The sequence below is a fragment of the Podarcis muralis genome, chromosome 13 (assembly GCF_964188315.1).
Source record: "Podarcis muralis chromosome 13, rPodMur119.hap1.1, whole genome shotgun sequence".
Classification (NCBI taxonomy): Eukaryota; Metazoa; Chordata; class Lepidosauria; order Squamata; family Lacertidae; genus Podarcis; species Podarcis muralis.
In genome coordinates, this window is record NC_135667.1 from 269,016 (window position 1) to 292,494 (window position 23,479).

Genomic DNA, 23,479 nt, shown 5'->3' on the forward strand with positions numbered 1-23,479 from the left:
CTGTCTAGCCCTCTTTCAAAGCCACCGCTGGTTCCTGCGGGAGGGAGTTCCGCAGTTTAACACGGCGCTGCAGCCCCAAAGTGCGCGAGAATCTTCTCCCCTTGCAGCGCCCCTCCCCCCCCCCCGCGCGCAGCAGATCCCGATCCTTATCCCTCTCTTCTCCAGGGTCCCTCGCCCAGCCCCCCCTCCCAAAATATCCGCCCCGCCCCCTCCACACAGCAGCCCTGCAGAGCCGGACTCAACAACGGGGAGAGAGCTGGTTTATTCCGACTTTTGCAAACCGTAGAGATGAGAAGTGGGTGGGGATGGGCTGCGGTGGGGGGGGGGGCGCTTGGACGGAGTGTGCGCGTTGCGGGTGGGGGTCCAGCCCTGCCGGGTCCCTCAAAGGCCCCCGTCGCCCTACGAGAAAAAGAGAGAGAGAAATTGGCCAGTGAGGCGGAGGGCTCGCAGTGGCCGTGGCTTGTAGCACCTGGACTTAGCGCCCGACCGGGGGGCCAAGAGAGGCCGCGACCCCCGGGAGTGAGCCTGCTTTGCCGGGCGGGGGACACTGACCCTCCTTCCCGCCACCCCCCTCCCCACGCTCCCCCCATTTCTCAGGCCCCCTTACCGCCCGGTCCTCGTCTTTGCGGCAGTCTCCACACACGGTGCCCACCAGCCCGTTGACCACCTGAAGTCCGCACAGCGCCAGCTCCACCAGCCCCAGGCCCAGCAGGATGGCGAAGAGGACCACGTGCCACATCACCACGTTGGGGGGGTTCAGGCACTCCTCCCACAGTGTCCGGTTGCCCAGGTAGCTCTCACTGCGGGGGAGACAGGCGCCATCAGTGGGGGGGGGGGGGGGCGCTACTTCTTTCATGGCATTGACCGCCCTCTTCTCCACGGAGCTCAGGGAAGATGGCCGGCCTGGGTCTCTTCCAACTTCTTTGGAGGTTTTTAAGCAGAGATTGGGTGGTCCTCTGCCAGGGACGCTCCAGTTGTGGTTCCTGCATTGCAGGGGTTGGGCTGGATGACCTCGGGGTGCCCCTCCACAGCCCTGCCAGGTATCCTAGGCTGAGAGGCGGTCATACCCACAGACAGGGCCGGATTGAGGTTTGATGAGGCCCTCAGCTCCTGAAGGTCATGGGACCCTTTCTATGTCCAGCTGTCCTTTGTCAACAACAAATTGCAGCTGCTTTTTGTGTTGAATATATGCTACAGGGCAATTTATAGACCTAATAGGTATTTAAAGCCATTTGCACATAACATAATGTGTATTTTATCAAAGTAACTGTTGAACTGAAATACAGTGGTACCTTGGGTTAAGTACTTAATTTGTTTTGGAGGTCCATTCTTAACCTGAAACTGTTCTTAACCTGAGGTACCACTTTAGCTAATGGGGCCTCCCGCTGCCGCCGCACGATTTCTGTTCTCATCCTGAAGCAAAGTTCTTAACCCGAAGGTACTACTTCCAGGTTAGCGGAGTCTGTAACCTGAACTGTATGTAATCTGAAGCATCTGTAACCCAAGGTACCACTGTATTATTAAGAAGTATATTAATAGTGAAATACAATTAAGAAGAAGTGTATTCATAGTGAAATACAATTAAGAAGAAGTATATTCATAGTGAAATACAATTAAGAAGAAGTATATTTTTGGGGGCGCCCAAGAGAGTGGGGCCCTGAGCTATAGCTTGTTTAGCTTATACGTAAATCCGGCACTGCCCACAGAGCTTCCTGGCCAAGTGCCGAGATTTGAAGGCAGGTCTCTCCAAACCTGGATCTTTCCCACCCATGGCCAGGATCCGAGCGCAGGAGTGCTTCCTGCCCTCCTGAGGTTTCCAGCAACTGGGATTCAGAAGCATTTGTCTCCCAGGGGGTGGGGGCTGTCCCTCCCTCTCTACTGCAGGCCCCCCCCCCGGCTCCTCACCTGAGGTCCTTGAAGGGCGACCCCCACGTCCCATCCTTCGCCTCGCACCAGGGTCCCTCGGCCAGGGCAGTGGACGACACCACCAGGCAGTAGAAGCCCCCCAGCCCCCCCAAGATGGAGCAGAAGACGGAGCGCAGCATCTGTGGGGGAGGAGAAGGTGAGGGGGGGCCTGGTGCCACCCCACACATGCCCCACTTGCTCAGCCCCTCTTCCACTCTCAGGACTCCAGCCCAGAGCCCTCTTGGCACAGACTCCATAGGAAGCCCCCCTTCTCCCCCCTCGGTGGGACAAGGTGGGAGCCCCCAGTCTCCCTCCCTAGAAACAGGACTCTGCACCCCCAAACCTCTACCATACCCCAGGCTCTGTTTGCGAAAACATCATGGGGGGCATGTGCAGAGGGTCTCCGTGTTGCTACTTCCGGGCCGGGCAAATGAGTCCTGGCGATGCACATGCCTCTGTGCCTGGGCAGAGTGCCTTTGCCTCACTCCTGGGCCGGGTGGGGAGAGGAACCCAAAAGTGTGTGTTTGTGTGGAACTGGGGGGGGGGGGGCAGTCCTCCAGGGCAGATAAAATAAGCAACAGTTTGTGATCTGCTTGATCCCCCCTCCTTTGCCAGTGCTGAAAATAGGAATAAAGGGTTCAGGGTGCAAGGTGCCCATATTCACAAAGGAGCAGCTCACCCGTCCTAAGCCTGGATCAGATTACTAGGGGTTTTTTAAAAGGGGGAATATTCAGGACTGAGGGCCAGGAATGAAAATACCCTCCAGCCCCAAAGATCAGGCCCAGCCACAGCTGAGTTGCTGGCTTGTTCTCACTTTCACACACACACACACACACACACACACACACACACACACACCCTGCCAGGCCCTTCCAGCAATGAGCCTCTGCCAACCTGGAGTCCTCCAGAGGTTTCCATAGAATCAGAGGAATATAGAGTTGGAAGGGACCCCCAGCGGTCATCCATCCCAACCCGCTTCAATGCAGGAATCTTTTGCTCAAACCCACAATCCTGTCTCATGCTCCACCAATTATTATTTTTGGGGGGTGGGGCACTACCGTTCCCACTAGCCCCTAGCAGGATGTGCTGGCTGGCTGGGAACTGTAGTTCCAGAGACCTGGCTGCCTCTAGCAGGCGCCTTGCAGGTGGCGGCTCAAGGGGCCGAGAGAGTGCTGGGCCCCCTGGCAGACGAGGCAGAGGAAGAGACGGGGAGGAGGGCCCAAGGATCCGTACCTGGCACCTGTTCCCGCAGCATCCGTATCCGCAGCAGCCTTTCCCTCCGGCCCTCACGGCAGAGCACCCGGTGCAGAGGACCTGGGGGAGGCGGAAAGGGAGGAGGGGGAGGTCAGAGAGTTGCTGGATCAGCCCCAAGGAAGACCCCCCCACACACACACACTCCCGGATTCAGCCTCCTGTCCTCACAGCAGCCAAGTGCCCCAGAGAACCTAGGAAGCAGATAGACTGCCTCTGGCTCAGGAAGCTCCACAAGGATGTAAGAAGAGGCCGGATGCTGGATGAGGCCGTCTTGTCCAGAATCCTGCTCCTGCTGTGGCTGAAAGGGGAAACCCAGCAAACAGGAACTTGCCCAACCCTCTTTTCAAGCGATCCAAGCGGGTGGCGGCCACTCATTCCTGCGGCAGTGAGTTCCAGAGGTTAACTCCTCCAAGGTGGCCCCTGGATTGGCCTGGCTGCCCACACCATTAATAACAAAGACAACAATTTGATGGTTTATATGCCGCCCCTCTGGATGGGTTTCCCCAGCAGATCTGGGCGGCTTCCAACAGATATAAAAACAGAATGGAACACCAGACATTAAAAACTTCCCTAAAGAGGGCTGCCTTCTGTTGTTTTCTAAAAGTCAGATACAGTGGTACCTCGGGTTGAGAACTGAATTCGTTCCGGAGGTCCGTTTTTAACCTGAAACTGTTCTTAACCTGAAGCACCACTTTAGCTATTGGGGCCTCCTGCTGCCGGAGCACAATTTCTGTTCTCATCCTGAAGCAAAGTTCTTAACCCGAGGTACTATTTCTGGGGTAGCGGAGTCTGAAGCGTATGTAATCTGAAGTGTCTGTAACCCGAGGTACCACTGTAGTTGTTTATTTCCTTGACATCTGATGGGAGGGCGTTCCACAGGGCGGGGGCCACCACCGAGTAGGCCCTCTGCCTGGTTCCCTGTAATCTCACTTCTTGCCACTGCCCCCCCCCCCGGTCCTCCCCACCTGATGCCACTGGGCTGGGCTTCTCGAACTCAGGACCTGCCTTTACCTGAGCAGCTCTCAGGCTGCAGAATGCCAGAAGCACACACCTGTCATTTGACAGAAAAGGCAGGTGGATCTGAAGGTGCCCCCCCGAAACATGGGCAGTGGCACCCCCCCCGGCAAGAGCGGTGACCCCCCCCCCATCAGGTCCCTCCAGCAACCCTTTGCCACTCCTGCCTTCTCCCATGATGCGCCTCATTTCCCCTTTCGGGGGGCAGAGATCACCTTGTTTTATTGACCCCCCATGCCAAGCCAGCTGTCTCCCTTGCAGATAAGGGCCTTGTTATCTCCCACAGAGTGTGCGTGAGGGGGAGGTTTGCACAAAGTTCACCATGAGAGAAACCGAGGCTGCCTGTGGGAAGAAAGGGCTGGGGTGGGAGCCAGACCGGGTGATGGGGTTCCTCTGGGTTCTCCAATGGCACCCCCAATCCCTTGGGGAATGTGCTTGGCACCCCGTTGCCAGGAGAGAGAGCCGGGGGCCTGCTGTGGGTCTGGGCTGTCAACCTCCTCAGACCAGTGCCAGATTTACGTATAAGCTAAACAAGCTATAGCTTAGGGCCCCACTCTCTTGGGGGCCCCCAAAAAATTTAAAGGAAAAAGAAACTGGATGTACATTTCCCAAATATAAGATAAAAAACAAATAAAATGTATAGTGGCAACTTAATTCGTTCTGGAGGTCTGTTCTTAACCTGAAACTGTTCTTAACCTGAAGCACTATTTCTGGGTTAGTGGAGTCTGTAACCTGAAGCGTCTGTAACCTGAAGCGTCTGTAACCCGAGGTACCACTGTAAAACCTACATACAGCAACAGTGTTTTAGATACCTAATTAGGTCTATAAATTGCCCTATAGCATATATTCAACACAAAAAGCAGGGACAATTTGTTGTTGACAAAGGACATCTGGACATAGAAAGGGCCCCGTTCCCTTCAGGAGCCGAGGGCCTCATCAAACCCCAATCCGGCCCTGCCAGAGTCGCTCTGCTCCTGAGCATCCAATGCAATCAGGTCGTGCTAGGGGGGGGACTGTGGTTGGTACCAGAGACGTCCCTGGGCAGACAACTCGAGGAAGTGAGTCAGGCTGCACAAGGCAGGAGGAAGCAGCGTCTCTCCCACCACCGACATGTCCCCAAGCCGTGAAGGGGGGCTCTTCCCGGCTGCAAGTCCTGAGAATCACAGGGATGGAGGGCACCCTCAGGGTCATCTAGCCCAACCCCCTGCAATGTAGGAATCTCAGCTAATGAACCCCTGGCAGGCAGCCACCCAAGCACTGCTAAAATGCCTCCAGTGGAGGAGAACCCACACCCTCCCTTGAAATCACAGAACTGGGGAGTTGGAAGGACCCCCCGAGGGTCATCTAGCCCCACCCACCAGCCCTGGGCACTCACCATCAGCCCCCCGCCGACGAGGCCCCCCATGAGCCACACTTGGGTGGTGATGTTCTGGGGGGTCCAGTCCCGCTGCATGTTGGGGAACATCAGGAGGATGTTGGCCACAATGCAGGCCAGGCCGGCGGTCACCAGGCTGAGGCCCACCAGGCGGGCGCACTTGCCGGTGCACATGGTGGGAGACGAGGCCCCGGGGGGAGACGGGCGCAGGCAGGTGCGGCGGAAGCGGAGGAGGAGGCTGCTGCTGCTGCCGTGCGGAGGAGCCAGAGCAGGAAACTGTTTGCTCCCAGATAAGGAGGGCAAAGGGCTGGCCAGAGGAGAGGGAAAACACCTCCTCCCTCCTAGCCATTTCCCAGCCTGGCATCCCTGCCACCTCCACCTCCTCACAGAAACTCTCCCTCCCTCCCTCCCTGGAGGGGTTTAAGCAGAGGTCATGAGGGGGGCATCTATCACGGATTGCAGCGGGTTGGACTAGATGACCCTTGGGGTCGCTCCCAGCTCTGCAGTTCTAGAATTCTATTTATTTATTTATTGAATTCATATACTGCCCTGTTCCCGGAGGCCTCAAGCCAGGTCACAAAGCAAAATCAGAATATGAAACCACAAAATATATAATCAAAATAGAAACAACAACCCAATAACACCCCCCCCAAAAAAAGAGCCACATTTTAAAAAGACATAGGATGACAACTAAAGCAACCATTGTTTTTGTCTGGTGCCTCAAGGTGTATAATGAAGGCACTAGGCGAATTTCCTTGGGGAGAGCAGATGGGGAGCCACTGCAGAGAAGGCCCGGTTCTTTTTCGGAAGCCAAATGTCCAGGCATAAATCCCATGTGGATTTTGCCAAAAAAAAAAAGTTCAACAACTGTGCCCCCCAAAGCTCAACAATCCTAGTTTCAGGGAGCTCTGCCCGCTGTACATATAATCATATTCTGTCGTTGGAAGGAGCTCCCAAGAGTAATCTAGACTGCAGTGAAGGAATCACAGCTCCAGGATCCCCAGGAGACGGCCACCCAACCTCTGCTTGAAAACCTTTGGCGAAGGAGAGTCCACCACCTTACAAGGGATTGCAGAGTTGGAAGGGACCCCGTGAGTAATCTAGTCCAGCCCCCTGCAATGCAGGAATCTCAGCTCAAGCATCCCTGGCAGGTGGCCAGCCAACCTCTGCTTGAAAACCTCCGAAGAAGGGGAGTCTACAACCTCCACTGCCAAATTCCTGGGAGGAGCCCAGAGAGGAAACACCCTGGCGCATCTGCAGCAGCCCAACCGGACGCCTTCCTCCGCGCCGGCTGCAACAAAACATGTCTCTCCTGCATCGGTCTCTGCAGCCACAGCAGGCGCTTCAGCCTCCCCACTGCTTGGCCTCACCCCCAAAGGGATGCTCCTCCAGGGTCTCCCGAGGCGAAAAGGGGCTGAAATGGGGGAGGTGGAGGCAAGGAGATGCTAAAAGAAGTGGGGAAAGAAGGAAATCCCAGGAGCGAGAGGGCAAGTGAGGTGGAAAAAGGGGGTCCCTGAAGTGGAGGGTTGCTGAAGGCAAAGAGTTGCGCACACTTCAGTTTATGATATGAAACTTAATTCAGTGCATGACTTCCTGCGGCCCAGTTGGACTGAGAGCTTGGACTGCCCTGATATACATAAGGTCCATTAGGTCAGTGTTTCCCAACCTTTTTTGGGCAAAGGCACACTTGTTTCATGAAAAAAATCTCGAGGCACACCACCATTACAGCCCCGTGATGTCAGCGCGCAGCGTCACGCCGGGAGGGACGCACGAAAGTGTAAGTTTCAATTTTTTCCCCTCCCCCTTGCCTTCCTTCTGTGCCAACCGCCAAAAAGCCAAGAAAAAAGCCAAGACTTTAGGGCAGCAGGTCGACACGGAAGAAGCTCCTACCTAAGGACAGGTGCGACGGCCGTGTCCTCTTCTGCCACACTTGGCAGCCCTGCCTCACGGTCGTGACTCCCACCCTGATTTCTCCCCGCAGGTCGAGCGGCACAGGCAGCCCAATGTGTCCAGCCCAGACACAAGCCCCGCTTCCCCACTCTAGATCCTGAATGCGACCAAGTGCTCTGGACTCCCGAGCAGGGTGGGAAAGAGGGCTCCTCGCCTGCTCGAGGGATGGCATTGCAGGCAAGCTGCCGGCCGTCGCCATCGCCGCCCCCTCATGCGAGTGGACCTGCCCGGAGTGGTGGGCCGGGGGAGGCTCGCTCTCTGTGGGGATGTGGCCCGCACGCGCGGCCCCGCTTCCTCCTGCCCAGGGCTGAGCTCCTTACCCGCGATCTCGGTCTCGTGCACGCGGATCCCACTTATTCCGAAGCTCGCGCCACTAGCCGGGGCTCTCACACCGTGCCAGGGCGAGGCGGCGCGGCCCACTGATGTCATCGCAGCTCGCCGCCGCCCTCGACTTCCCTGTTCCCTCCCCTCCCTTGGGTCGCCGTGGTTACCGAGGACTGCAAGGTGCTCGGGCGAGCGTGGGGCATTAAGTGGGAGAAGGAAAATTAAAATTAAAACTCGCCTGAAGGCCGCCTCTCCGGATATCTTTCGAATTTTTTAATTTTTCCCGCGGCACACCAGGCAACGTCTCGCGGCACACTAGTGTGCCGCGGAACACCGGTTGGGAAACACTGCATTAGGTCCAGTCATGGCCGACTCTGGGGTTGCGGCGCTCATCTCACTTTATTGGCGTACAGCTTCCGGGTCATGTGGCCAGCATGACTAAGCCGCTTCTGGCGAACCAGAGCAGCGCATGGAAACGCCGTTTACTTTTCCGCAGGAGCAGTACCTATTTATCTACTTGCACTTTGACGTGCTTTCGAACTGGTAGGTGGGCAGGAGCAGGGACCGAGCAACGGGAGCTCACCCCATCACGGGGATTCGAACCGCCGACCTTCTGATTGGCAAGCCCTAGGCTCTGTGGTTTAACCCACAGTGCCACCCGCATCCCCCTGATATACATAGATGGATACAAAATGGCTACCTACCTGTAAATAGATGGATACAGTGGTGTTTTTTTCTAGCGGGTACGCAGGAGTACACATACTGTACCCCTAAACATTTTGTGAATCTTTGTACTTTTGTCCACTTACTGTACTTATTTCCCCCAATTTGAACTATAAAACAGTGATTTTCTTGAGTCAAAATGAGAGTACCCCTAAACATTTTTTTATATAAAAAAGCCACTGGATAGAGATCCATAGATAGATAGATAGATAGATAGATAGATAGATATGAGAGAGTGAGAGATCAAGTGCTTTTTTTGTATTATGCTTTCCCTATTCTCACACATCTTCTTTCTATGTTTATCAGCTGCCACCATTTGTAGGCAGTGATACCAATAAGTATCTCGCCTTTAATTTACTTGTGACGTTGACTCTTTTTCTGGTTTTGCACTCCTTCTTTTCCAGAACTGAACCCAGAAACGAGTCTTTCAGGACTTGTCACCTTTGCCATGTTCTCTGCTAATTGTATTTTTATAGCTTGTTTTATATCTTACTCCTCGAATTATATAATACTCCACAGGATACAAACTGCAATGCAATATAGTAGAGCGAAGAAGGGCAGGAACTAAAATGCCATTAAAAATCACTAGGAATATTTCCTGGGATGGATCTACCGCCTCCTCTCTTCTGTCCCAGAAAAGGCAGGAACCGTGTGCCTCCTCACTCATCCCTCAGCTGAGACCCAATATCTCAGATGGGGGAAGTTTGCTTTCTCCTGCTCAGGAGGGGAGAACGGGAACCAAAGGATTAGATTCCAAGCAAGCATCAGGGAAAAAACATTAGGATGGGAAGAAGGTGGTGGACTCTCCTTTCCTGGAGGTTTTTAAGTCGAGGTTGGATGGCCGTCCCTCGTGGATGCTTGATATGAGAATCCTGCATTTCAGGGGGTTGGACTAGATGAACCTCGGGAGCCCCTTCCAGCTCAACAGTTCTATGATTCCAGGATGGGGTTTCTTGCTTCTTGCAGGGCCTTTTCTCCTGCTTGGTGCTCCGCCAGTTTCTGGCTAAGGAAGGAAGCAGCTCAGAAACCTGCCAGCCAAGAGGCCACCCGATGGAGGGGGGGGGGGGTAGCTGCCCCTCCCACAAATCAAAAAAATAAATAATACTCACCCAAAACTACAAATCGTAGAAAGTTTTTTTTCTGAGCACTTGGGGTCAAAAGAAAGGCATTTGAAGCAACTGTTGCTGACCCACGTCATTCCGAATCTGCTGGACAGAGCCAGACAGAGGATGGTGACAGGTGAGAGACCGCCCCCACCCAAAAAACCCATAAATCCTGGCTACTCCCATGGCGCCCCTTCCCACAAATAAAGGAGCTCTGGGTGCTCAACACACGTGTCTCCTGCTCTGCAGAGGGAGGGCTGAGTGTGCCCGGCTTTGCCAGGGTTAAAAGGAGCTGAGCTGGATTCCTAGAAAGGAAAGGCAATGAAGGGGGGCAGTCCTCCAGATCGGAAGCCCCTCCTCCCTGCCACTGACGTCCCTTCCTGCAAGAGAGGGGGAGGGGGAGTTGCTGTCTTTCTGCTTTGCAGCTCCTGCAACCTGGTGAGTCTCCCTTGTCTTCCGCCATGGGGTGCATTGGGGAGAAGCGGGGGGGGGGGATGCATCAGGGGGTCCTGTTCAGCTCATGCAGGTGGGGAGCCCCCAACCAGCCCCCTCCACACCCCAAGACACAACCACCCAATTGGCCCTGCAAAGGAACTGACAGGCAATGCAGCTGCTTTGAAACAGGAATTGATGGTGTTCTCAAGGGCTGCTGTGGGGATTAAAGGACAGCAGGGAGACCCCTGGATGCCCCCTTGAGCCCCTGGGAGAGAAGGGTGGGGGGAAATGCAATGAATGAAGAGAGGGAGCCCAGCCCATCATCTGGCTGCGGGATTTGGGAGCTGATTCTGATTAGTCCTCAAGGTCAGCTCCACATACATAGCAGGCATTGCAATAATCCCGGAGCATGGAGTGCCCTGTCCACGTCATCTCCATCCCAAAGGGACTGGGGCTAGCAGCCTAGGCGAGATGGAAATTGGGTGGTAGAGAAGGGGCAGTATCTGCGGTGGGGAAATGACGGGCTCCTTCTGGCTAGTTCCTCCACCTTTGTTCTCATATGTGGTTCCTAAAAGCTGGCAGTATGGGTCAGTGGCTGCACCCTGGGAGCAGATTTGAATGGCTGGCTGAACCAGATGAGGGTGGCCAATGGGTCTCAAACCCTCAGAGAGTTAGGGACTCCCTCTGCATGCGAAGACAGGCTCTGGTGGATTGAGAGGACGAGACCCACAGTGGGTTCAACGGTTAAGAAGGGGATTTCTGCAGGTCTTGTCATCTGGTCAGTCCAGGACTTCCAGACACACTGCCCAGGCTTGCACCCCAGGGCAGTGACTTTGGGGCTGCAAATGCAGCCAAAACTATGTGAGAGGCAGCAGTTATTAGTCATTGACACGATCTGAGCCTCCAGTGACCATGTTGGATCCAGGAGTATTCCCAACATTTTTGATCCGTGTGGGAGTTGTTGTTGCTGTTGCTGCTCCTGCTGTTAATTACCTGCCCTTTGCCCTAAGTTCCCACGGTAGATGGCAGCAGTAAAGTACAATATTAAAGATGTTTAAAACCAGTACAAGCATAGAAAGATTTATGGTACTTGCTTTTTAGCGCTGTCCTTTGAACCCACCCAAATGAACTTTGATTTTGCCCATTTGACCCTCGGGGGGTTGGCCAGATAACAATTTGGGCCCTCAGAAAAAAGAAAAAGGTTCCCTACCCCAGTAATTTGCCTTGAGAACCTTGCAGCTTCCAAGTGCTAGAAAACAAGACAGAAGCAGGGAAGAAATGTGTTCTGAAGTGGGGGTGGGAGAGAGCAACTCTTGAGAACCCTAGAATTAGGACCCCCACTGTTAGCCTAGTGTGTACATTACATTTGGTATAACTGACACACCTGTCAGTCACAAGTCTGACTTTATTCCTCGTCTGCAAACACTGAAAGACAGGCTCAACCAGACTGATTCATCTCACAGTTTGGTATGGTTACTTTCCTTCTAGGAGGGCTGGAGGCTTACCTTTTCTTAAAGAAAGCTGAAAATCTGGCCTGTGGTAGGGTCCAATCCTGCTTCCTAGCAGGACTCATCCATCAAATTGACTGTCAGTTTAATAACGGAACAATGCATTTGCTTTGTAGATTTTGCTAGCACCTCTTTTCGGACACACAGAACTGGGCAAGAGGGGGGGAAAGGATTCCTTCTGATCTCTTAGAGGCTTCCTGAGAGCACAGATGGATGAACAAGACTCAGCTGACCCTGAAGCAGGAAGAGGCCATGGCATTGACACTGGGAGCAGTGGGGGATTCTGGGAAAACTCCATACAGAAGATCCTGGGAGAGGAGGACACCCTTCGCTCAGAGGTGCAGAGCCAGCAGTTCAGGCAGTTCTGCTCCCAAGAGGCCAAAGGACCCCGAGAAGTTTGCAGCCAACTCTACCGCTTTGACCGTCAATGGCTGAAGCCAGAAAGGCACACGAAAGCTGAGATGCTGGACCTGGTGATCTTGGAGCAGTTCCTGGCTGTCCTTCCAGCGGAGATGGAGAGCTGGGTGAGGGAATGCGGAGCAGAGACCAGTTCCCAGGCAGTGGCCCTGGCCGAAGGTTTCCTCCTGAGTCAGGCAGAGGAGAGGAAACAGGCAGAGCAGCAGGTGAGAGAGACTTTCCTCTGGATGCTCCCAAGGGGCTCCAAACAGGAGGGAGAACAAACCCAAATGCTCTACTCATGGCCTATTAGTGGAGCATTGTCGGATATTCTAAAATTGTTGCCTCTCATTCCTTTTTCTATAATTCTGTGAATTCTTTTCGTTCTTTCAGGGAGAGGATCTGTTTGCAGCAATGGGCCCAGATTACTCTGAGGAAGAGAGGACTCCGCTGGACACAAAAGAGAGGTCACTGGGTCAGGAGGAAGGAGTCTTTTGTCCCTTTGATCCCATTCTGTTGGTTTTGAAACTAATCTTTTCCTCTTTTTGTGGAAGACATTTGGGACCAAGAGCCTCAAGGAGGGGAAATGTATTTTTGCACTGCTGAAATAGGCAATGGGTACAAATGCTAAAATGCACTCAGCATGTGAGGCTGGTTATAAATAGATTAATTTCAGTCGGGGTTTAGGCCCGGTTTTGGCACAGAAACTGATTTGATCACCCTGTGTAATGACCTTTGCCGAGAGAGAGATGGGGAAATATGCCCCTGTTGATTCTGCTGGACCTCTCAGCGGCTTTTGATAGCATCCATCACACTCTCCTTCTGGAGCAGCTGGCTGAGTCGGGAGTAGGTGGCACAGCTTTGCAGTGGTTCTGATCCTCTTTGGATGGCCATTTCCAGAGGGTGGTGCTTGGGGAGTGCTTTTTAGCCCCGTGGAGCCTTAAGCGAGGAATTCCTCAGGGCTCAGTTTTATCCCATATGCTACTTAACATCTACATGAAACCGCTGAGTAGGAACATCCAGAGTTTGGGAGGACATTGCCAGCAATATACTGATGACACACAATTCTACTTCTCTGTTACATCCGCAGGTGAAGCAGTGGGTGTAGAGGTGCTGCTTCACCTCTGAGAGAGGCAGGCACTCCTGTCTCCCCACTTACCTTTGTCTCTTGCAGGTGACAGAATGATGCCAGAAAAACCTCCCAATACATCTTTTCTTGGTGGCGGAAGGGAAACAGCGACTGTGGAAGCAGATCAGGTAGGGGGAAAGAACCTTGTGGGGAAAGAGGCAGAGGGGTGGGGCAACCAGGGCATCTCTGGGCGCAAATGAATCTCTCTCCTGTTCCTCTTTGCTTCTGTCAAAGCTTCCCTTAATGAACACTGAAAATGCCATTGGAGAAGGCTTCTCTGCTGAGAGTAATGAACAGCTGCCTCACCTTAACTCTCCTCCTGAATGTCGCTAGCATTATTTATCGGTTGTTGCAGTTCTGTTTCTCTGTTTATTGGTTAATGCTAAAATATAAGGAACTTAAAAAAACAACAACAACCAGTGGTGAGAATTCACCTGCCCAGCCCCTCCAGTTGAGGGCTCCCCCCTCTTCTCCACCTCCCTATGCAGCCCTTGGAGTTGGCTTTAGGGATTGAGGAGAGTTGTCTCTCTGCACCCTCCCAAAATACCACATAAGAAGAGGAGAGAGAAGAGCCTTCCATCTCACAAGCTAAAATGTTTGTGCAGACATACGGATCTAAAGAACACCATGTGGAGTTTCACCCCTTTGCACAAAGATTAATACCCAGTTTTAAAAATACAGAATAAAATAATTCCATTAAGGTGCTTAGATATGCATCCATCATTAAAATGTACAGTGAAACATTCCCCTGAAAACTGCACAGCAATTAACAGACAGGAAACAACAGAACAATGTGTGCTAGATAATCTTTATGCTTTCTGAAAGGAAGACCTTTTCTTTCAGAGTCTAGTGTGCTTTGAGGATATAGCTGTGTATTTCACGGAGGAGGAGTGGGCGTTGCTGGATCCTGCCCAGAGAGCTCTGCATCAGGAAGTCATGGAGGAGAATCGTACTATCATGGCCTCTCTCGGTAAAGCTCCCTGTTGGATCATAATATCTGTCCTGAAATTCTTTACATTAATCTATGTGATGAACCTCTCAGATTTTGATGGAACTCAACAGCGCCACCTACAGCATCTGGGATTCTAACACACCCACCCTCAGCTCACCTTGAATAGAGGGCTAACAACTGTTTTGTCTGTGTGAACATTTCTTTCTCTGGTTATGCCTTTTGATTAGGCTGTCAGTTTTTTGTTCTTGATTCTGTCAGATTCTGGTTGACCAAAATGATGACTGACATTAGAGATGGAGCGGGTTCTATGATTGGGCCAAACATAACCTAAGAAAGGGCTGGAACACAGCAGGAGGGGCCCCTTCTCAGGAGGAGAGTCCTTTTTCTGGGAAATAGATCTCTTGGCTGACTCCTCAGAGGAGTCTATGGGAACCCATGCCGACTGGGCAAGGGGCCTTCTTGAATTTAGCAGCAGCCCAGGCCGAGGAGGTTTTGGTCAACCTGCAAAGGCCTGATCCAGTAGCTCCAGCACGTCCGGAAGGTCTGGAAAACCAGGAAAGGGGGGTAGGGGGACCACCCTTGCCTCCCCCACCCTCTGAGAGGCCTCCATTTGCTCTTGAGTGGGTCACCCGGCTAGGACAGGCTCTGGGCCTTCCCACAGCCCCCCCCCCCCGGCCCCATTCAGCCAGGGGCAGCAGCGGGGAGGGGGTCTCAGGAAAGCACCCATGGTTCCGGTTCAAGCAGGGCTAGAAACCAGCACGATGGCCAGGGGGCCAGGGAGGATGAGAAGGAGAGCTGATCCCTTCCCCCTCAGAGCATTCCTCATCTTGGAGCAGCCTCTCGCCCCCTCACAGGGGAAGGGCTCAGAGGCAGTGGACCCAGCACAGGAGGCGCCGGGTGCTGCTGAGCAGGGGAGGAAGGGGACCTGGCAGAAGGGCTTCCAGAAGAGCTGAGCCTTCCCTTTCCCCATGGGCAGCCAGCTCAGAAGATGCCTCAGGCTCTCACACCCCCTTCCTCAACATCCAGGCCTGTCCTCCCTCCTCAGACTGGGAGGACGGTGAGCTTTTTCCAGGTGAGGAGGAAGGGAAGGAGGACGAGGGGGAGCATTCCCCCAGACTCTTTATGAGCCTAGACACCGAGCAGCTCCTGGGAAAGGCTGTGAGGACAGTCCATGTCCCTGAGCAGGCCCAGGCAGCAGGGAATGCCTCCATGGCCTTTCCCAAGCGCAAGGCCTGCAAGAGGGTTTCCCCTTATCGAGAAGAGTTTAAGGAGACCATCTTTCAGGAATGGTGGATTCCTGGGGCTGCTAAGGCAGCAAGCTTCCCCATGAGGCAACTAAATCCATTTGATAAGCCTGCAATGGGATTTCTCAGTGTTCCTCCCGTAGATGCCCCTATATGTTCCCTCGCTCATGGATCCGTGGTTTCCAGAGATGGGCAGGATCACCCCAGGAACCCTGAAGACAAAAGGGCTCAGGTTTTGTTGCTCAGGTCACATGAAGCTTGTGCACAAGCCATTGAGGTCTTGGCTGCAGCTTCTTTCATGGCCAGAGCAACCTACATCTGAGCCCAGGCCCTTCTGGCAGAGGTTGGACCAGGGTTCGTCCATATCCAGCAGGGAATAGCAAAGCAAGCTAGGCCTCTGCCCATGTGGCTGATGCCTCGTCAGATACTTTTCAATTCGCAGCAGGGATCCAGTCCTCTCAGGTACCTCAGTGTGCATGGGGGAGGCTATCAAATTTCAGAGGGTTGCCTGGAGGGACATGGGACACCTTCCCCCAAGGTCCAGGGGGCTCTCCTATCTTTCCATCCCTGCCTTTCTCTTCTGCACATATCAGAGTTCCCCCTCCTTCACCTGTGCTAGTTACAGGGGCCAGTAGGAATTTTCATTCAGTGAAGAGAGCGGCATGCCCCACTGAAATCACTGTTCTGTTCCTATTCTTTAGTTGTTATGTTGTGACTATACAGTTACTTGCTTAAGCATGAGTTGAACTGGAGATAGGATGTATTCCTCAAAGCTTTAACTTCTTTTCAATGGTGAGATGGGCAGAGACCAATTCTCCCTATAGAGAAGGAATTTATCTCGATAAGTACCAATGTTCACTTCTCTCTTCATTGCAGGTGATGAATTGGAAATGAAGAAAATGGGAGACCATGACAAAGTCAAAACAGAGGAGAAGCCATATCAATATTCGGAATGCAGAGAGAGCTTGAGCCAGAGCTCCAGTTCCACTTCCTATCAAAGAAATTCCACTGGGAAGAAACGCTATCAGTGCTTTGAATGCGGAAAGAGTTTCGCTTGGCACGACTCTCTCAATTTCCATCAAAGAATTCATACAGGCAAGAAACCATATCAGTGCTTGGAATGTGGAAAGATCTTCAGTTACAAGAACAATCTTGTTTCTCATCAAAGAATTCATACAGGGGAGAAGCCATATCAGTGCTTGGAATGTGGGAAGAGTTTCAGTTACAGAGCCAGTCTCACTTCCCATCAAAGAATTCATACAGGGGAGAAACCATACAATTGCTTGGCATGTGGGAAGACTTTCCGTCACAGCTGTCATCTCAAGTCCCATCTCAGAATTCATACAGGGGAGAAACCCTATCAGTGCATGGAATGTGGAAAGAGCTTCAGTAAGAGTTCTGTGCTCACTTCCCATCAAAGAATTCATACAGGAGAGAAACCATATCAGTGCTTGGAATGTGGAAAGATCTTCAGTTATAAGAACAATCTTACTTCCCATCAACGAATTCATACAGGGGAGAAGCCATATCAGTGCTTGGAATGTGGAGAAAATTTCAGTTACAGAGCCAGTCTCACTTTCCATCAAAGAATTCATACAGGGGAAAAACCATATAATTGCTTGGCATGTGGGAAGAGTTTCCGTCACAGCTGTCATCTCAAGTCCCATCTTAGAATTCATACAGGGGAGAAACCATATGAGTGCATGGAATGTGGAAAGAGCTTCAGTCAGAGGTCCAATCTCACTTCCCATCAAAGAATTCATACAGGGGAGAAACCTTTTCAGTGTCTGGAATGTGGAAAGAGCTTCAGTCAGAGTTCTGCTCTCACTTCCCATCAACGAATTCATACAGGGGAGAAGCCTTTTGAGTGCTTGGAATGTGGAAAGAGCTTCAGTCAGAAGGGCAATCTCACTTTCCATCAAAAAATCCACAGTGAGGAGAATGGGAGAAGCTAGTCCAACCCACTGCAGGGCAGAAATCTTAACTGAAACATGCATGACAGATGGCCACCAAGCCCATGCTTGAGATCTTCCAAGGAAGGAGAGTCCACCACCTTCCAATGGACTTGCTTCCACTGTTGTACATCAGAAAGGTCTTGTGAACATTAGAAAGGTCTTCCTGATGTTTAATTGGAGTCAACTTTCTTGTAACTTGAAGCCATTGGTTCAGGTCCTCCTCTACAGACCAGGAAGAAACAAGCTTGCTCCATCCCCCATGGGACAGCCGTTAGATATTTAGAGGTCACTATACTATCTCCTCTAAGTCTACAATTTTGTGGACTAAACACCCCCAGTTTCCTCAGCTGTTCCTCCTAAGTCTTGATTTCCAGACCCTTGATCATTTCGGTCACCCGCCTCTGCACATGTTCCAACTTGTCAATATCCTTCTTGAATTGTGGTGCCAAGAACTGGACACAAGACTCCAGGTGTGCTCTGACCAAGGAAGAATAGAGCAGTGGTATGACTTCCCTTGATCTGGACTGTGTGGAGATTCATTTGCCCCTTTTGAGATTACTTTGCAGCCTTGAGATTCCTTTTGCCCTACCCACAGCCACAGTTTGCTTGGCCCTTCACCCAACTCACAGTTGTGCCAGTGAGGAAACTGAGGCACATTTTGCCCATTCCTGTTAATTATTCCACCTTGCCCCCTCTCTCCTGTGCTCCCACCTCCCATCACTTGCACAGCCGTCACTGCCTGAATCTGCCTCTTCTCCTTGCACCAGCTCCAGACTTCCTCCAGGGGGTCAGTGTTCCTAGTGAGGGGCAGGGGCTACGGCGGAGGGGAGGGGTCTGCTGGTGGTTTCTGGCCAAGGATGCCTTGTAGATGGGGTGGAAGATGAAGGCTTTGGGAGCTCCAGATGGGGGGGGGGCAGGTGGGTCAGTGGGAGAACTCCTAACATTCTCCCTCCCCCTTGAAATCTGTGTGTCTTGAGCCAGCATGATTACTTGTTAATACTGTGGTACCTTGGTTCTCAAATGCCTTGGTACTCAAACAGCTTGGAACCCAAACACTGCAAACCCAGAAGTAAGTGTTGTGGTTTGCAAACTTTCTTCATAAGCTGCACGTGCTCCGTTTTGAGTGCCACACTCCCTTTTTGAGTGTTACGCTGAGGTCTGTCTGTTTTTTGCTATTTATTTTGCGTTTTTGTTTCTGCAGCTCTTTTGTTTTGTTTTTGTGACTGTGTGAAACCCAGTTCAGCTACTGATTGACTGATTGCATGACTGCAGTACATTGTTTATTGCTTTCATTTTATGAATCACTGGTCTCGTTAGATAGCAAAATTCATGTTAAATTGCTGTTTTAGGGGTTGTTTTTAAATGTCTGGAACAGAATAATCCATTTTGCATTACTTTCTATGGGAAAGTGCGCCTTGGTTTTGGAACAGACTTCCAGAATAGATTAAGTCTGAGAACCAAGGTACTACTGTACTAATATTAGCACTAAGAACAAAAAGCTTCAAAGGCTTCCAATCAATACGCCATGCTGATTGTAAATAATGTGCTAACAGAAAAATGTAATATAACAAAGGGGACAAGACAGGGTTGTCCCTTGTCACCATTATTGTTTATACTAGTATTAGAGGTTTTGGCTAGCAGAATCAGATTGGATGTCAAGATTGAAGGGATAACAGTGGGACACAGGACATATAAACTTAAGGCATTTGCTGATGATGTGGTGATATTGGTAGAGGAGCCTCTGGTCAGTGTTCCAAAGGCTCTGGAACAGATTCATAAATTTGGAGAGGTAGCAGGCTTTAAACTTAATCGGTGAAAAAAATAAATATGAGAAATGACTGGGTAACTTACCAAGAACTATTAAAAGAGGTAGATCAAGACTTAAAATTAAGGAGTTATGAAGAAGTAAGAGGACTAATAACCAATTGGTTGCAATATCACCAGCTTAATGAAGCATTTAAGTTGGATAAAAAGAAAGGATTTTCACATAAAACCTCCCAATTTGAAAGAGTTGCTTGAAAATAAAAACTAAATGTATCAACTTTTATCGGATTGGTAAACAAAAGATGGACCAGTTCAAAGCAGTGGTGATACACTGAGCAAGGGATTTTGGTTATAATATTGAGTTAGCAGCGTGGGAGAAATTATTGATTACCAATCTGAAGTTTACAGCATGTTATACTTTGAAAGAAAACTATATGAAAATGATGTCCCATTGGTACTTAATTAGCTAAAATGTATCAGTCAAATTCTAACGTGCTAGAAATGTAAAGAGAAAGAGTGCATCTTTTATCATATGTGGCAGTTATGTAAAAAAAGCTTTATGGGAAATGATACATAATGAGTTTTTTAAAATAGTGAAAATAATGTTTTCTAAGCAACCAGAAGCGTTTTTTAAAGGAATTTTAGGTGCAGAGATCCTGAAGGACCAGAAGAAATTGTTCATGTATGCAACCATAGTTGCCCGTACGTTGCTGGCCCAGGGATGGAAAGAAAATACAGTTCCGACCAAGGAAGAGCGGCTGTTAAAATTAATGAACTGTGCTGGATTGGCAAAACTTACAGGAAGAATCAGGAGGCAGAAAGAATCCAATTTTAATGAAGAATGGGGGAAGTATATAATGTATTTGAAAAATTACTGTAAACAATTACATTAGGTTTGACAGAAAACTTGTAAAAATCTGAACCATGGATTGATTAAGGATTTACAATAATTGGAGTTGGTGATAAGATGCAGAATGAAAATGAAAATATAAGGATCCACAAAGGGGGGGGGGGGAGATAAATGGGATATGATGTCTGAATTTTGTTTCGTTTTTGTTGTTATGGTTTGTAAAATGGAAAATGCAAAAATAAAATGGAAAAGCTTCAAAGGCTTCCTATCTGAACCTGCCTGTCTTTCTTTGGTTACAGCTGTCGGAGAGCACGCAACTCTCAATCTCGGGGTCCTGGGTTTGAGCCCCACGCTGGGGAGAAGATTCCTGCATTGCAGGGGGCTGGACTAGATGACCCTCGTGGTCCCTCCCAACTCTACAATGCCATGATCCGTTGAGTCTAGGAATCAGTGCTAGGCTGCTCCGTTTGCTGCCTGTTGAGAAGAGGGTCCATGGAGCTTTTGATGAACAGATGCCCGGGGGGAAAGGCTGTGGATTTGGGGGGTTGCAGAAACAGGGGGTGCAGTCTTTGGAAAGGGGGAAGAGGAACCATAGTTGGAAGGGACCCCAAAGGTCATCTAGCCCAATGCCTGGCAATGCAGGAAGGGTGTGTGTGCCATAAAGATGGAGGCAGAAAGACAAAGGTGGTTGGGAAGCCTTTCCCATAATGGAGAAAAACTGACCAGGCTGGGGGTCAGCTGGACACTGGTCAGAAGTCAACAAGTCATCCCCTCAGGGATGTCATAAGACAGTGATGGCCAAACTTGGCTCTCCAGCTGTTTGGGGAATACAACTCCCATCATCCCTAGCTAACAGGACCAGTGGTCAGGGATGGTGGGAATTGTAGTCCCAAAACAGCTGGAGGGCTGAGTTTGGCCACTGCCATAAGAGTCCTCTATATTCTGTGGGTGGGGGCCATCCAAAGTTAGCTATTGGGGGCAGAGTGGAGGGTTTCTGAGAGGGGGGGGGAGGTCACCCTATAATGGTCCATGACAGGGGTCAGCAAACTTTTTCAGCAGGGGGCCGGTCCACTGTCCCTCAGACCTTGTGGGGGGCTGGACTATATTTGGGGGGGAGGACAATGAATGAATTCCTATGCCCCACAAATAACCCAGAGATGCATTTTAAATGAAAGGATACATTCTACTCATGTAAAAACACGCTTATTCCCGGACCGTCTGCAGGCTGGATTGAGAAGGCGATTGGGCCGGATCTGGCCCCCCGGCCTTAGATTGCCTACCCATGGTCTATGATTAAGCCTTTCTGCTAATTTTTCTGCTCATTTCTTGGCAGGGGGTAATGTTATGAATCTCAGGATGCCAGAAACCCAGAAATCCTGGGACCAAGAGGTGCTAGAATTTAGTTAACGTTTGGGGCATCAGAGTCATGAGTCTCTATGATAGAACCAAGTGAGACGTTCCCAAACCCTCTGAAATTAGCGTGATCAGGGCTGGTTAAGGCAGGCTGGTGCTAATTAACATGGACTCATTTCCTTTGCGGTATTAAGCACCAGGTAAGGCTGCTGTGCACCCGGGGTTTCCTGGACATATCCGGGATTCGTCTGATGCTATAGCATCCGAGGGGAAGTTCTGGCAAGCGTGAAAATGTCCAGGATAACACGGCAACCCATTCCAGAAGTGCTGATTTTTCATTTTTTAAAAAAAGCTGAAAAACATCAGATTTCTTGGCAATTGTGCAAAAAAAAAAAAGTTCAACAACAGCAAAGACAACAAAGAAAGACAAACAGCTAAACAACTCTGATTTTCACTTTTTGAAATATGGCAGCCCTGGCACCAGGCAAAAACATTCCTCACATGCAGCCCTTTGGCCATTAAATAATCTTTGCAGTGTTAAAGGGGGGGAGGGGTGGCAATTGTTATTAGGATTGTCTTTATTCTTATGCTGTCAATCACTATGCTTTGTTTTATGTTTCATTGTCATGCCCTGTAAAATATGTTATTAATGTGACACACTGCTCTTTTGATAATGGGTGGTGCATAAGTCAAAGAAGTACCGGTAATAATAACAAAAATGCCCCTAGAGTTCATTGCTTCTTTGTTTATCAGCTTCCCCTTTATCTATTCCACACACATATTTTTTTACCTTTACCTTTATATTTTTTTACCTTTACCTTTATTCCATGTATCCATCCTTTTATATGTGTTGCAGGTTCTCTTCCGTTCTCTTCATCTTCCACCTTTATACAGACAGAGAGAGACGTGCTCAGCACCCGGCCCTCGTGGCCCCTTCCAGCGGCCCTCCGGAGCCCTATTCCCACAACAGAAGAGAGTTGGGGGGAGAAGGGGAGGCTCCGGAGACAGGGCTCGATGTGGGCAAAACCCCCAATTTAAAAATGTCCCTTCAAGTTAACTGAAATGAACACGGTTGCCGAACAAAGGAGAGGGAGGGAGACGCCTGAGATTTGGCAGGAAAGGAGAAGCTGAGGTAAAAAGTGGAGGAGAGAGGAAGGAAGGAAGGAAGGAAGGAAGGAAGGAGAGAAAAAGAAAGAAAGAAAGAAAGAAAGAAAGAAAGAAAGAAAGAAAGAAAGAAAGAAAGAAAGAGACGCCTGACATTTGGCAGGAAAGGAGAAGCTGAGGTTAGGAAGGCCCAACAGAGACTCCATTTCCTCAGGGTCTTGGGAAAGGACAATGTTAAAAGACCAATTGATGACCTCCTTCTACCAGTCCAGTGTGGTGCGTTGGCTTGAGAGCCACGGACGGAAAGTCTCTACCGAGGGGGGTGAAGACAGCACGGGATATGATGGGCTGCCCCTGAGCCCCTAGATGTTGCCTCAGTTCTCAGGCCAGCACCTCTTTCATCTTCCAGCCTCGGGCAGGAGATACAGAGGTATCATCAGTCGTACCAACAGGCGAAAAAACAGTTTCTACCCAGGGGCTGTTAGGCTGCTGAAGGGAAAAGAATACAGTGGTACCTCAGGTTAAGTACTTAATTCGTTCCGGAGGTCCGTTCTTAACCTGAAACTGTTCTTAACCTGAAGCACCACTTTAGCTAATAGGCCTTCTGCTGCCACCGGAGCCCGATTTCTGTTCTCATCCTGAAGCAAAGTTCTTAACCTGAAGCACTATTTCTGGGTTAGTGGAGTCTGTAACCTGAAGCGTCTGTAACCCGAGGTACCACTCTATAGTGCGACTGACTTTCAGGGTTGGTGTGTTGTGCGAAAAGCACAGAGTGCAGTGAGATTGAGTGTTTGGAGAGGGGAGGCTGGGTTAATTTCATTGTACACAGGTTGTACATTGACAATAAAGGTATTATTATTATTATTATTATTATTATTATTATTATTATTATTATTATTATTATTAAAAAGTGGAGGAAAGAAAGAAAGAAGGAGGGAGAGAGAGGGAGACGCCTGAGATTTGGTAGGAAAGGAGAGGCTGAGGTAAAAAGTGGAGGAGAGAGAGAGGAAGGAAAGAAGAAAGGGAGAGAGAGGGAGAGATGCCTGAGATTTGGCGGGAAAGGAGGAGCTGAGGTAAAAAGTGGAGAAGCTGAGGAGAAAGAGAGCGGGAAATATAACTATAAACGGGGCACATAAACAAG

At 50.4% G+C, this 23,479-nt stretch overlaps 2 protein-coding genes across 6 annotated transcripts in view; one reads left to right on the forward strand and one right to left on the reverse strand.

Moving 5' to 3' along the window:
• LOC114582713 (uncharacterized) overlaps positions 1 to 20,153 on the forward strand; it is a 120,194-nt gene extending 100,041 nt beyond the window's left edge. For 4 of the 5 annotated variants that reach the window (XM_077917872.1, XM_077917874.1, XM_077917871.1 and 1 more), the window contains exons 3-6: positions 12,381 to 12,462; positions 13,162 to 13,244; positions 13,960 to 14,086; positions 16,189 to 20,153. In XM_077917872.1, coding sequence (XP_077773998.1) covers positions 12,381 to 12,462; positions 13,162 to 13,244; positions 13,960 to 14,086; positions 16,189 to 17,267 — 1,371 coding nt within the window. In that variant the 3' untranslated portion in view covers positions 17,268 to 20,153. Of the gene's footprint in view, positions 1 to 9,980; positions 10,087 to 11,707; positions 12,215 to 12,380; positions 12,463 to 13,161; positions 13,245 to 13,959; positions 14,087 to 16,188 lie in introns of those variants that run through there. The other variant, XM_077917875.1, reaches the window with a different exon arrangement.
• On the reverse strand, positions 239 to 5,823 carry TM4SF5 (transmembrane 4 L six family member 5). The gene is made up of 5 exons (XM_028703982.2): positions 5,549 to 5,823; positions 3,139 to 3,219; positions 1,906 to 2,045; positions 608 to 800; positions 239 to 399 (listed from the first exon to the last, which is right to left on the reverse strand). The coding sequence occupies exons 1-5, from the start codon at positions 5,720 to 5,722 to the stop codon at positions 382 to 384; spliced, it is 606 nt and encodes a 201-aa protein (XP_028559815.2). The 5' UTR covers positions 5,723 to 5,823; the 3' UTR covers positions 239 to 381.
• Positions 20,154 to 23,479: the final 3,326 nt, after the last annotated feature.

Bases quoted from the DNA above. Each gene is read 5' to 3' on its own strand.
- TM4SF5 (XM_028703982.2), bottom strand. From the start codon at position 5,722: ATGTGCACCGGCAAGTGCGCCCGCCTGGTGGGCCTCAGCCTGGTGACC. The intron at 2,046-3,138 runs GTACGGATCCTT...CCTCCCCCACAG, and splicing joins GCTGCGGGAACAGGTGCCAG to ATGCTGCGCTCCGTCTTCTG. The intron at 801-1,905 runs GTGAGGAGCCGG...TCTCCCCCGCAG, and splicing joins TCGCCCTTCAAGGACCTCAG to TGAGAGCTACCTGGGCAACC.